This window comes from Fukomys damarensis, unplaced genomic scaffold, assembly GCF_012274545.1.
Source record: "Fukomys damarensis isolate Sample0158 unplaced genomic scaffold, DMR_v1.0_HiC HiC_scaffold_22, whole genome shotgun sequence".
Taxonomy (NCBI): domain Eukaryota; kingdom Metazoa; phylum Chordata; class Mammalia; order Rodentia; family Bathyergidae; genus Fukomys; species Fukomys damarensis.
In genome coordinates this window covers 16,071,138-16,083,869 of record NW_022900934.1, presented here as the reverse complement: position 1 = coordinate 16,083,869, position 12,732 = coordinate 16,071,138, and the positions used below count along the sequence as shown (strand labels likewise).

Here is a 12,732-nt window from a genome sequence, read left to right as displayed (position 1 = left end):
GGAGGGAACCTAGACCTCAGAGCAGTTGTATCATGGAGAGGGTCTCCTAAGAGTTTGCTTCTGCTCCCAAAGGCCTAGAGCATCCCCATGTAGCCATTTTATCTCCTGTTCTCTTTTCCCCGGCAGTTTCTGAACTTCTGGAACAAACAAGACACCCTGGAGCTGGAGAGCCCCTCGCTGACATCCACTCCAGTGTGCAGCCAAAAGGTGGTGGTCACCACACCCCTGCACCGGGATAAGACGCCCCTGCACCAGAAGCATGCTGCGTGAGTGCCCCTGCCCGCACACTGCCCCTCTCCCAGGAATGTCAGTTCTTCACCCTAGGTTTAGGCGGCTTTCAGATTTGCTGAGCTATGTTTCTTTGCAGTTTTGGGAGACAGAGTCTTACTGGATAGTCCAGGATATTCTCAAATTTGGCCATCCTGTCTCAGCCTCCTGAGTAGCTGGGATGACAGGCGTGTGCCACCACACCTAGGGCTTTATTAACTCTTTTACCCGTTTCCTCTTCATTTACCCATTCATCAGTTTTAGCCCTTTGTCTGACCTGGAAGAGTGGATTATTTCCTGATTATCCAGTATGGCTTTCCATGTACCCCCACTCGCTGAGTTCTCTTGACTGGCTATACTATATTTTTGTCTCCAAGAATCATTTCTTTCTTCTTGGTTGGGAGCCTCTGGAGGTTGTGTGTGTGTGTGTGTGTGTGGATCATGGCAGCTTTGGAGTTTCCCCATGTTTTCTTTGGCCCATGGAGATGGCTGATCCTGGCTCAGATTCTCCCTTTGAACTGTGAGGTGTTCACATTTGTCTTGTGTTTGCCTGTCTATATTAGGGAGTAGTAATCTTTGCATCCGTGCTGGAAACAATGGGGTGGGAAAAAATTGTATGGGTCCATATGTATTCTCTTCATCCTAAGGAAGGAAGGGAAGTATGGGCTCCACTGGTTCTAGCTTTTTTTTTTGAGGCAAGGTCTCACTATGTAGTTGAGACTGACCTGGAACTCACTATGTAGCCCAGGCTGGTCTTGAACTCACAGCGATCCTCTTGCCTCAACCTCCCAAGTGCTGGGATTACAGGCCTGCACCACCACACTCAGCCTTGGTTCTAGATTTTTATCTCCCTGTGCCGAGAGTGTGGTTGCAAGCCTGCCTTTTTCTGGAGAGTCTGAGTCTGGACTATGACCAACCTGCATTCTCTGTCTTTTGCCGCTCTTACTCTTTCTTGTCCTGCTTCTGAGGATGCTTCTTCCTCAAGGTGCCTGTCCTGGTCCTGAGAGCTGGAGGTGGCAGCTGGGCCAGTATGATGGGAAGAACGCCTGTGCAGGGGCCCTTCTGCCCCTGTGCCCAAGGGGGGACTGCCCCGTCCTGTCACTGAGCCCCCTCCTCTGGCCCCTGGCAGATTTGTGACCCCGGATCAGAAGTACTCCATGGACAACACTCCCCACACACCAACCCCGTTCAAGAATGCCCTGGAGAAGTACGGGCCACTGAAGCCCCTGGTATGTCCTTCAGTCTCTGCATGGTGGGCTCACAGAGCCCTTTCCCGCTGAGATCCCTGGGTTCTCCTCTCCCAAGAAGATGCGCCTATCCTGCTTTTATTAATGGAGGTGCTCAGGCTTTTCTTATCATCTCAACATTTCCTGAGTGCCATCAGTGTGCTAGGAAGATGCCATCTGGTGCTGGAGACACGGCAGTATCCAAGTGAAGCTTAGTGTGTAGGAGCATAGAGGCCGATGTTAAACATATGCTGCATAAATGATGAGCTGCTTTCAGCATGTGCTATAGTTAGGAAGAAGAGAGTCGGGTCAGGAAGGTGAAGGACATCTCAGGTCCTGGGCATGGGTCTGTGATCTTCATGCCAGAGCGCTTTGAGTGACTTTCAGCTCTTACAGCATGTGGGAAGTCACACCAGGGGCCTGCAGTGGCTAGTGATGTTGTGCTTCCTGGGCCTCTTCCCTCAGCAGTGAGCACACTGACCTCTCCCTTTCTCCAAGTTGATGTGACAGTCGCTGTCCTCATGAAAAGAGCATTTGCTGACACTTTTGGGCTTTCTGAGATAGGCAGATAGATATTGGCACACGGGTGGAGGAGATCTCTGGGAATTGTCTCCTTGTTGGTCCCTGCCATGGAGACCGTAGAAGTTGCCTGGAGCTCACAGACCTGAACCAGGGAATGGTGCCAGTGTCTGTTCATATGACACAAAGGGTTAAGGGTCCCTGGGCTTCCACTGAAACCAGCAGCTGGCAGCGTTGGACAGGTCCTCGGTCTCAGCCTGTGTCTCCACCCTGTAAAGATGACGCTGCACAGGCTGCATGGAGTTACTGTGGGATGTGGAGCTGCTCTCAGCTCTGTATGCCCATGAGGGTGAGATCTTCATCCACTTGTCCAGAGCAGGACAGTTAAGGGTTGGGAATGATGCGTGTGAGGTCAGGGCCCTTCCTGAGTTGCCTAGTATTCTCCAGCAATGGGTGGTCTGTCCTGCTGTCCCTGTGAGCAGGCTTGTCCCAGCCCAAGAGTGGGACCTCAGGTGGGCTGCCTGTGCCCTGCCCACAGCCCCAGACCCCACACCTGGAGGAGGACTTGAAGGAAGTGCTGCGATCCGAGGCGGGCATTGAGCTCATTGTTGAGAATGAGGGGAGGCCTGAGAAGCAGACAAGGAAGTCTGGGGTGAGTGGCTGTGGGGCCATGGAAGAGGAGGCATTGGGGAAGGTGGGTGCCTTAACAGTTCACTTTCTTCTCTAGCATTGTGATTAGGCCCTTCTGAAGTGGGCCCTGGTGGGTGGGCTGTGGTGCGTGCAATGGCATTTAGGACCAGAGACTCCTTGGTAGAGTTTAGCAAGGGACCACATACATGTTCCAAGGGCCTCCTTCACATGGAGGTGAGGCCGTCAGAAGAGTTGACCTGGCAGGAGTGCACAGCTGAGTGTCTGTCTGGGCCACGTAAGGAGGATGGAGGTGTCTACTCAGGTGAGGACGCTTGTGAGAGGGACAGGAAAGGGGCTCTCCCCAGGCTGGCACGAATGCCAAACTAGAGCAGCCTCCCTCCCACTGTCCCAGCCATGGGTGAGGTCTTCACGCCTTCCTTTGTCTTTGGAGACCATGGAGTGGATGGGGTGGGTGGGGAAGGTGGGATCCTCCCTGTGTAGGTGAGAGAAACTGGCCTGGGGCCTGCAGGGCCCTCTCTGGCCTCTCCTCAGTGCTCTGTGCTGCCGCCATATCTACTAGATGATGGAGGGGCCTGTCCCACGGCCTCCCAGGTACTGGAGCAGGACCCTGACCTACTTCCAGGAAGTACGGGGCTAGGGTTAGGGTCTCCTTCATAGAGGGGCAGGTCCCATGGGCTTTACACTTCATGCTCCTTGTCTGTGAGTGTTGTAGGTGGGTCTCACTCAGGGACACATTTGGTGTGGTAGAGACTTGAGGGCTGCGTCTGGCTCGTTCAAGGGTGAAGAGCAGGTTTTCTGGTGGGTGGACATTTGTGTTGTGTCCTGTTTGCTGCCTCGGTGTCCAATGGGGCAGGGTCTGGGCACAAAGTATATAATGGGCCTGGGGTCACCCAGCCACCTGTCTCCCCAGCTAGGGCTTGAAGTTTTGCTGCTGCAGGGCTCGGCTCTATGATCATGATCACCAGGGTACCGACCACAGGCCCACTCCTGCCGTCTCCTCCTTTCCCACCCACAGCTTCGGCGGAGCCCCATCAAGAAAGTCCGGAAGTCTCTGGCTCTGGATATTGTGGATGAGGACGTGAAGCTGATGATGTCCACACTGCCCAAGTCTCTGTCCTTGGTGAGGGCCCCGTTACCTCCCTATAATAGAAGCCTCCTATTTTTGAGACCATTGAGTTGCAGAGACCTGACCATCGAAGTGGGTGGTGTTCTGTGGTTCTAGGATCGGCCTTGGAAAGGCCAGGCCAGCAAGAGGGCCTCACTCGTGTGGGTTTTATTTGCAGGAATTGAGTTGCTAGGAGGACCATGATTTCAAAATGTTGGAGTTGGGTCCTCAGCTCCCTCACTTGCATTGTGTGATTCCCCAGAGGGTTGACGATGTGCCTCGCAGCACAGCTAGATGGTTGGGCACATGAGCCTGGATCAGGGACAGTGGAGGGGTGGGTGCCGTTCAGCTCTCAGGCCAGGTACTTAATGTGCCGGGTATGGCTGGTAAGCACCATGCCGTGGCGCTGGTCCTTTGGAGCTGACAGGTGAGAGGGCGAGCGGCTTCCCGTTATCCAGGATGGAGGCAGTGAGGAAAATGGTGAGATTGTGAACAGGTTAAGAACCACCTGACCAGGTATGGCAGGTAAAACCTCTGCTGTCATGGTCTGGCGGAGAAACTTAACTGCCCAGGGATCTCCGTCAGATGGCGGCTTATGTTCCCTCCAGCCAGGCCTTCAGCTGGCGTCACCTCAGGCATGTGAGTATATTTTCAGTGCTGAGGAGAGAATCCAGGGTCTCGAGCATGCCAGGTATGCACTGTACCACTGAACTGGGCGTGTCCAGGAACTACTGAAGGAAAAAGGCAACGCTAGGTGACGTGATGAGGACGTTTATTTGGGGTGGGCCTGGGATTGAGCTGTGACCCCGCCGCTCCACTCGGCCTGGCGTCTTGGTTCCCCAAGCCAGTTTCTTGCCTGTAAAAGTGCACAGAGACAGGCAGACTGTCAGGAGGGTCAGCTGCCACATAGAGCGGCGAGGCTGGGCGGGAGCGGGAGGGGGGCTGTGGCTCTGCTGAGACTTGCAGGTCCGGGCTGCCCCTGTTTGGTGTTGTGGGGTTTCTGCGACCAGGAGATCCGGAGACCACCGGGGCTCTGCTGAGGCTTCCTGGGAAAGGAGCCAGCGCTCCTGAGCACATGACAGCAAGCACAGGGCTCCCAAATGAAATATTCAGAGATGTTTACTAAATCCCCGAAGTGTCCATCTAAAGTACTTCTGAGAGAGGAAACCAGGGCTCAGAGAAGTGAACATCTTGTCCAGAATCTCAACAGCCAGGAGGTGGTCATTTGGGGATGTGATTCTGCTTTGTTTCTTTTTGTTTTTGCCTTTCCTACTAAAGTCTTGTGGAAAAAGAATAACTGATTTGGTTTTGATTTTAGCCGACAAATGTCCCATCCAGCTCCTCTAACCACACCCTGCCAAGTGTCAAAGAGGACAATAGCCTGCTCAACCAGGGCTTCCTGCAGGCCAAGCCCGAGAAGGCTGTGGCAGCCCAGAAGCCCCGAAGCCACTTTGCAGCACCTGCGCCAGTGAGTGCTCCTTGCAGTCCTTCTCTGCTTCTCTCCTCACCACAGGACCTTTGCACAGACCAGGCAGGTCCTCTGCCTCTGTGCTCCTCCTCCTGTTTTCCTATGGCTGTGTTGTTTTGACCTCAGTCCAAATGCCACTTCTTTGGTTAAGACTTCCCTGACCCTGCCCTAGAGTGAGACCTCTGCCTCCAGTTCCCTCTGTGGCTTGGGTCTCACTAAGTCATTATCTGTGTTTGGTTTGCTTGGTACACGTCCTTCCCCTGGGCCTGGCCCTGGGCCACTCACGTCTCAGCATCCTCACCAGTCTGCCTGGCTGTGGCTTCTCATGAGGATGACATGTACCATTTGCTTACATTTTAAGAAAGGGCACCGACAGGAAGTGGCTTCCCTGGGGCCAGCCAGAAAGCTGGAGCGAGCACAGAATAGCTCGTGGCTTCCAGGTTATGGGGGGGTCATAGAAATCTCCCTTACTCTTGCCCAGCAAGGACCCCTGGGGTTTACAAGTGCTCACTGTCTCACCTCTGTAACCCTCTTGCCTCCTCCCAGATGACCAGCGCCTGGAAGACGGTGGCCTGTGGGGGGACCAAGGACCAGCTCTTCATGCAGGAGAAAGCCCGGCAGCTCCTGGGCCGCTTAAAGCCCAGCCACACGTCTCGGACCCTCATCTTGTCCTAAGGGGCTTGGAGGAGGGCACACCGTTCTCATGTTTACAGGGACTGGGGGTGCAGGGCTGGGTCTGGATTTCGAGTCATGCCCAGGTGACCGCCTTTGCGGGGAGCCTTCCGCCACCAGGCCTCCTCAGAATGCTCAGGCGCAGGAGGGTTCACGCTGTCCTGTCGCCAAGTCTAGCTGCAGGCGGCTCCTGGTGTTGACAGAACAAAGTCCCACTCCTGTGCCTGCCTGTCCCTCCCCAATGCCACAGGGAACCCCATTAACCCAAGCTCTGGGCAGGGTTGGCCTCATCTCACACCCCTGCTTAGGGCAAGGACATGGCTGGGGTGCTTCTTTCCTCAGCCTCAGCCTATCGGTATAGTCTCTGGAATAATAAATTGCCTTTCTCCTTGTACCACTCCAGACTCTACCGTTCTCCTGGGCCCTCATCCCCAGAATGTAGCCTCCTGAACAGCCCGGCCTGGGGGCGCCCAGTGAAGAGGGAGGTGTTTCTCTAGGCTCTGCCTGCAGTGGGCGTCTCATCAAAGTTCCCAGAACTCTTGCCCTGGGGTGGTTGGTGGGTAGAGACTACTAGGGGTGGGAAAGGTACAGTGTGCATGGCTTGGCTTTGCTCTGGCCGTGGACATCTTTGCTGGACCAATGACCACTGCCTTAACCTGAGCCAGCTCCCAGGTCAGACTTGGACCAAAGAGGAGGACAGGCTGCTGGGCAGAGCCGTCCAGCCACAATGGCCCAGGTGGGCAGGAGGCTGGGCAGCTTAGTGGTCCGAAGGTCCTAAGGTGGCAGCTGTTACAGGCAGGGCTGTAACCTGCCTTGGTCAGGCCGTTGGGCTTGGCATGTACTTGGTTGGTGGTCAGTATCACTGAAGTATGAACACGGAGTTGCTAATCCTGAGAAGATCTAGATCAGAAGGTAAAACTCCAGTCTCAAAATTGAAAGATAAAAATGGACTTGAGATGTAGCTCAGTGTGAAAACCCCGGGTTTAGTCCCCAAGTAGCACATAGATACATGCATGTGCATACACAGGAAAAAAGTTCTCATTGGACATGGTGTCGTATGTAGTCCCAGCTACTCAGGAAGCTAAAGGTAGCAGGAGCAAACCCATGAGTTTGAGTCCAGCCTGGGCAACATAGCAAGACTCACAAAAACTTAGGACAAATACTGTTCAGAAGGAATAATTGAATAATATGTACAATACATCTGAGTAGTCTTTAAGTATTTTATATTTTCCAAACTAAGCAGAAGGAGGAAAAAAAAAAAAGACCAGGAGATTATGGAAAATCTAAATTCAATGGGCCATATGATGTCTTTCAACACTTAACCTCTCCTGAGGTACCCAGGGTCCTGTAGGGAACTCCAGGCCTCATTCAGCCTGCTCAAAACAACTACAGGCTGTGTTCATAAACAATTTATCGTAATAGGGTTCAGTGCATTCTTTGTTGTGTGTCTTAGCTACTTGTTGCTGAGAGAAAATACCCTCCACCCAAAGTTAGAGGAGGAAAGGTTTATTGTAGCTCACAGTTCATAGAGGTTTTGGTTCATACTTGGCTGGCTTCGAGGCAGGGTGGCGTGGTGGGGCATCATGGAGGAGGAACAGTTCATGGTGGGCAGAAGGCAGCAAAGTAGTGAAGTGGCAGATGTGTCAGACGCCTGCAATACCAGCACTTGGGAGGCTGAGATAGAATTGCTGTGAGTTTGAGGCCAGCCTGGGGGTACCTGAGTTCAAGGCCATTCTGAACGATATCAAGACCCTGTCTCCAAACATAAGCAACCCTCATATTTTATCCAGGCTACCTGCCCTTAGGGCAGTAGCACTCTTAATCCTTGTGCCACACTGAACCAATCTCAGCATCACACCCCCTAGGTCCAGCAACCTCCACGAAGCCCCATGCCTAGGTCCAGCAACCTCCACGAAGCCCCATGTATGCATGAGGCTCTGGGAGGACATCTAGAGACAAGCCGAAACAGTGGTGCAACCAACCTCCAGAACTTTCTCATTGCCTTGGGGGTGCAGTGAGTTCAAACTATCTCAGCCTCCTCTCAGCTCCATTCCTCTGTCTCTGACTACTCTCGGAATCTCATGTAGGTGGGATTACATAGTATTTGTCATTTTTGTGGTCTACTTTGACTTTGCAATCTCCAAGATTCATCCCTGTTGTGGCATGTGTCAATTTCCTTTTGTTTTTTGTGGTGCGGGGGCTTGAACTCAGGACCTTGCACACTTGAGAGTCAGGCATGGCGTCACTGAGCTAAATCCCCAGCCCCAGAATTTCCTTTTATAGCTCAATAATACTGCATTTGTACAGATACACCAAATTTTGTTTATCCATTGATCTTTCAGTGAGCAGCTTGGGCCATCTCTACATTTTCACTAGGACCTTTGTCTTAATGAACTCAATTCATTCATGAGGGCTGCTTGTAACTCAGGTTGGTCAGTTGAAGGCTCAGGCAGGCTCCTTTACACAACCTTCAAAGTCTGTGTACAGATAGATCTCAGCGTCCATAAATAGGCCCGGGATTTCTCAACCCCACAACAGGAAATGATGTTGAAATATTCCTGCCTGAACTCTTAAGGGTTAAATCTGTATCAGACCCTCTGGAAGCACAAGTGGCTAGTGTTCAGGTTGTAACTCAAGACAGTTAAAACCACCTCTGGTTGTAACCCAAGTTTTTCTTATGTTAGGCTGGTCATAACTCAGAAAGGTCCACTGTAGTGTGAATCATGCTGCTATGAACATGGATGTAAAGTTACATCTTGAAGACCTGATTTTTTTTTTCTCCCTGGGTACCGGGGATCGAACTCATGTCCTTGTGCTTTTGAGGCAGACCACCGAACCACTGAGCTAAATCCTTGGCCCTTAAGACTTCTGATTTTAATTCCTTTGGGACTCGGGTGAGGTTGAAAGATATTTCAGTTTATGTTTTGATTGTTTCTTGTGTTTTGGGAAGTTGGTGTGTGCAGGCTGATCAAGGCCTTGCCGTGATGGTGCCACTGTTTTACCTCTTGGCGGTCATTGGTGGGTTCGCAGCAGCAGGTGAATCAGCCCAAAGAAGACGGTTAAAGGCCACGGGTGTTGGAAGCTTTTTTCTGACTTTCTGGCCTCCTCTTCAGTGTCCTCATCAAGTAGTTTTCTGGCCTTTGCTGTACTGCCTGCACCGATGGGGTGGTGCTTCAGTTACTCTGCACCAGGTTCATCGTTGGACAGCAGTGGCGAAGGCAGTCATTTTTTTAATAAGTACGTTTGCAGTACATTCATTTTATAATCATCTTGGGGAGGGAGTGGGTACATTTGCATAATAAGGCTTTTTTATTAATCTCCCTCATTCCCCTTCTTTAATTGTCTTTTCCCCATTTTTATTCCTACTGATATTATCAATCTTACCTCCTGTTTGTGGCATTATAACGTTTACATTCACTGAGGTTACTAGGTTCCTGTGTATGGGATGTCTTCACTTATTTTCCCTTCCACTTCCCCTCACCCCTTGGAAGTGATTCATAATCGAGAGAAAAAACTGTCTTCCATGTAATATCTGGGAGGCGGGGGTGTCCTCTCTGGACTCTGCTCAGCAGGTAGACAGGCCTGACACACAGGTGCTCAGTGTTGCATCCTGCAGTGGAGCAGTGGGGTAAAGAGAACACCCTAAGGCAACAGATCCAGAGGGGTGAGGAAGGCTTTGTTATTTTTATCAATGATTTCTAACCTAATGGTCAGAGAACATTGTGTGGCTTCCAATCTGTAAAATTAGTTGGAATTCAATTCATGGTCAAGCATGTAATCAATTTTTGAAATGATTTTTATGCATCTGAAAAGAATGTAGTCTGCAGATGTTGAGGACCACATCCCAGTTTTGGTCAGGTCATTTGTCCATCCTGTTGTCCCAATAGTCAACATCCTGGGTTGTTTTGTGGTACTGGGGATTGAACCCAGTGCCTTACAGTTGTTAAGGAAGTGCAGTACTGCTGAGCTATATCCTCATTCCCCCCAACCTTTTGAGATAGGGTCTTGCTCTGTAGTCCAGGCTTCCCCTTAAGCTCACAATCCTCTTGCCTCAGCCTCCCAAATGCTGGGATTACAGGCATGCACACCAAGTGTAGCTGCTCTCCAGCCAGACTCTTAATGACACAGAATAAGAATGTTTTAACGGAATTTGAGGCAGTTTTGTTACTCAGTATTGAGGCAATAACTAGCTGGTACAAGAGGTAGATTATGACTGCTGGAAACCCTTCGGGAAAATGAGCATGCACCCTGGGCTTGACCAGGTGGTAGAGTAGCAGTAGAGGAGCCCTGGGGTTTCCAGAGCCTGCTGGGAACCAGTGAGGGGAAGGATTCTGGAATCCAAAGCCATCATGACGAAGCCATCTTGCTTGTTCTCTGGGCTGGAGGCACTTGGGAAAGCATGGGCTGCTGGCATCTTACTCGCTCCCCATGCTTCTCGTGGCCACCCTGATGATGCTCTGACTTGGGATCCCATGGACCTGGACTGTTACTACCTGTGTGTCTCTGCCTGCCTGTTTTGTTTTTTTGTGTGATAATAACATTCCAAATCTACTCTTGTATGCTTCAGAATTGTCTAGTACTCCACCATGTGACTTTGACAATTACCCATCCTCCTGAAGGGTGTGTGGACAGTTTCTAGTGCAGCTGTTATCAGTAGTGCCCTCATGTGCATCTTGTCCTCGGATTTTGGGGAGCTCTTGTACACACTATTGGTTTTTACATGTCTAGGAGTGGAATTGATGTGGACAGATTCCATTAGGCCACTTACGACTTGCCAACTTTGTCTACTGTAGCAAGTTATGTCACTGCTGGAACTCACTTTTTAATCTGTATATTGGAAATAAAAATACCCTCCCCGCAGTGTTGTGACCAGGACTTAATAAATCTTCACCGTGACCTTGGAAAGTCTGCCCTTCCCCAGTCTGCTCCCCTGCTCCCCTTTGTGACTGGTACCAGGGTATCCTTGGCACTCACTGGCCATGTTCATTGTCGCTGCTAGAATTTCATGACCTCCCGGGGACAGGCCCAGGCTGGGTATTAGGAATGGAGAGACAGAAAGGTTGGTTGGGATTTAGCTCAAGAATGCAGAATAGATGTTCCTTTCTTGCCAGGTCTTCCTAGTTCTCCAGATAGGAGTTTTATGCCCTTGTATTTCTTTTCTCTTCCTTGAACACCTTGAGTCAGGCCTGTTGAGTGACACTGAGCCTAGTGAAAGCAAGCCATAGCAACAGGAAGCTTGGTCTGATTTCTATCACTATGTAGGGGTAGGATCATACTGAGGATTCTGAAATATCCAGGTCAAGGAAAAGAGCTATGATCGGTTAGTTATGCCTGTTGTGTGCATGGGAGGTGTTGGTGATGTACGAAGTACTTATTCTGACTCAAAGGCACTGACTGTTACAGGTCAGAAGGGACATGTACCTTATGAGTTGTTTTTTTAAAGTAGATGAGTTAAATCCCTTGCCATTTGTACAATATATTGATATATTTGGAATTATTTTTACTATTAATTTCGTACTTGCTGTTTATTATTCCCTTTTTGAATTTATAAAGGTTTTCTGTAATCTGGTCTCTTGCCTAGTTTAGAAATATAAAATGTTTTATCTTAGAGAATAAATTTTTTATTGTACATATTTTTCACTTATTGTCCTTCTGAACAGTACCCTTCCCTACTATTTTTTTTTTTTTAAATCTAGAAGGCTGGGTCTTGCTTTGTTGCTTCAGCTGGTCTCGAACTTGTGGGCTTTAAGTGATCATCCTGCCTTAAGCTTTCTGAGTAGCTGAGACTACAGATGCCACCACTATGCCCAGTGAGAAACTTATTTATTTTTGGGGTGTGTGTGTGTGTTTATTCTTCTGGAGATTGAACCCAGGGCCTTTACATTGAGGTACATCTCTAGTCCCTTTTATTTTTATTTTTAAATTTTGAGGAGGGGTCTTGCTAAGTCACTAATTTGGCAAGCTCTAACTTGCCATCCTCCTGACTATTTCACAGAGTTCTGGGATCACACGTGTGCACCGCCATGCCTGGCTTTAAAATCATTTTATTTTTATTTATTTATTTATTTAATTTATTTATTTTTTGGTACCAGGAGTTGAACTCGGGACCTTGCGCTTTGCAAAGCAGATGGTGGTGGCACCACTGAGCTTAGATCCCTGACCCTAAAATCATTTTAGAAAATTTGCAAAGATGATATGAAGAATACCATATATGTTACCTAACTTCTAATATTCATATCTTACAAAATGATGGTACATGTAAGAAAACTAAGAAAATAACATTGGTATAGTAGTGCTCCAGACTTTATTTGGATTTCAAGTTTTTGCACTCCTATCTTTTCTGTCCCAGTGTTGAATCCACGATACTACCTTGTGTTTTAGTGCATGGTCCTGGGTTCAATTCCCAGCACCAAAATAAAAGTATACAGATGAGTAAAATAGTAAGAAACATTTATTTATATACAGTAAAATTTGTGACGTCTTAAAAAAATGATGAGCTTCTGACCGATTTGTTTTGCTCAAACCCCACATCTGAGTAATTCCTCCTTTTCCTGTTCTAACTGGCCTACGATTTACAGATGCATCCCCTCCGGATGCTTTCATTTCCCTTGCTTCCTCTATGGCAATTCTCTAGTTGTAAACTAAGGAGTTCCTAAGGTCACCACATAGGGGTGCCCTCCCCCCGTAAAATATTAACTTTAGAGAAACACTTGAAGGGACAAGAGTGGAATGGTGGCAAAATTAATATTTTTAAAAATTGCAGATTAGATTTTTTTTGCTGAAAACCTTAAGAAAGACTTAAGTCTTCATCTTGTTATTTTATT

The 12,732-nt window shown here is 49.3% G+C and overlaps 1 protein-coding gene across 2 annotated transcripts in view; it reads left to right on the top strand.

The window, feature by feature from the left end:
• The window catches only part of Mybl2 (MYB proto-oncogene like 2), a 34,461-nt gene extending 27,877 nt beyond the window's left edge, over nt 1–6,584 (top strand). Inside the window, exons 9-14 of one of the 2 annotated variants that reach the window (XM_010631437.3) lie at nt 127–266; nt 1,397–1,496; nt 2,551–2,664; nt 3,679–3,783; nt 5,087–5,236; nt 5,783–6,584. In XM_010631437.3, coding sequence (XP_010629739.1) covers nt 127–266; nt 1,397–1,496; nt 2,551–2,664; nt 3,679–3,783; nt 5,087–5,236; nt 5,783–5,911 — 738 coding nt within the window. In that variant the 3' untranslated portion in view covers nt 5,912–6,584. The remainder of the gene's footprint in view (nt 1–126; nt 267–1,396; nt 1,497–2,550; nt 2,665–3,678; nt 3,784–5,086; nt 5,237–5,782) is intronic. The other variant, XM_010631439.3, reaches the window with a different exon arrangement.
• The last annotated feature ends 6,148 nt before the right edge of the window (nt 6,585–12,732 follow it).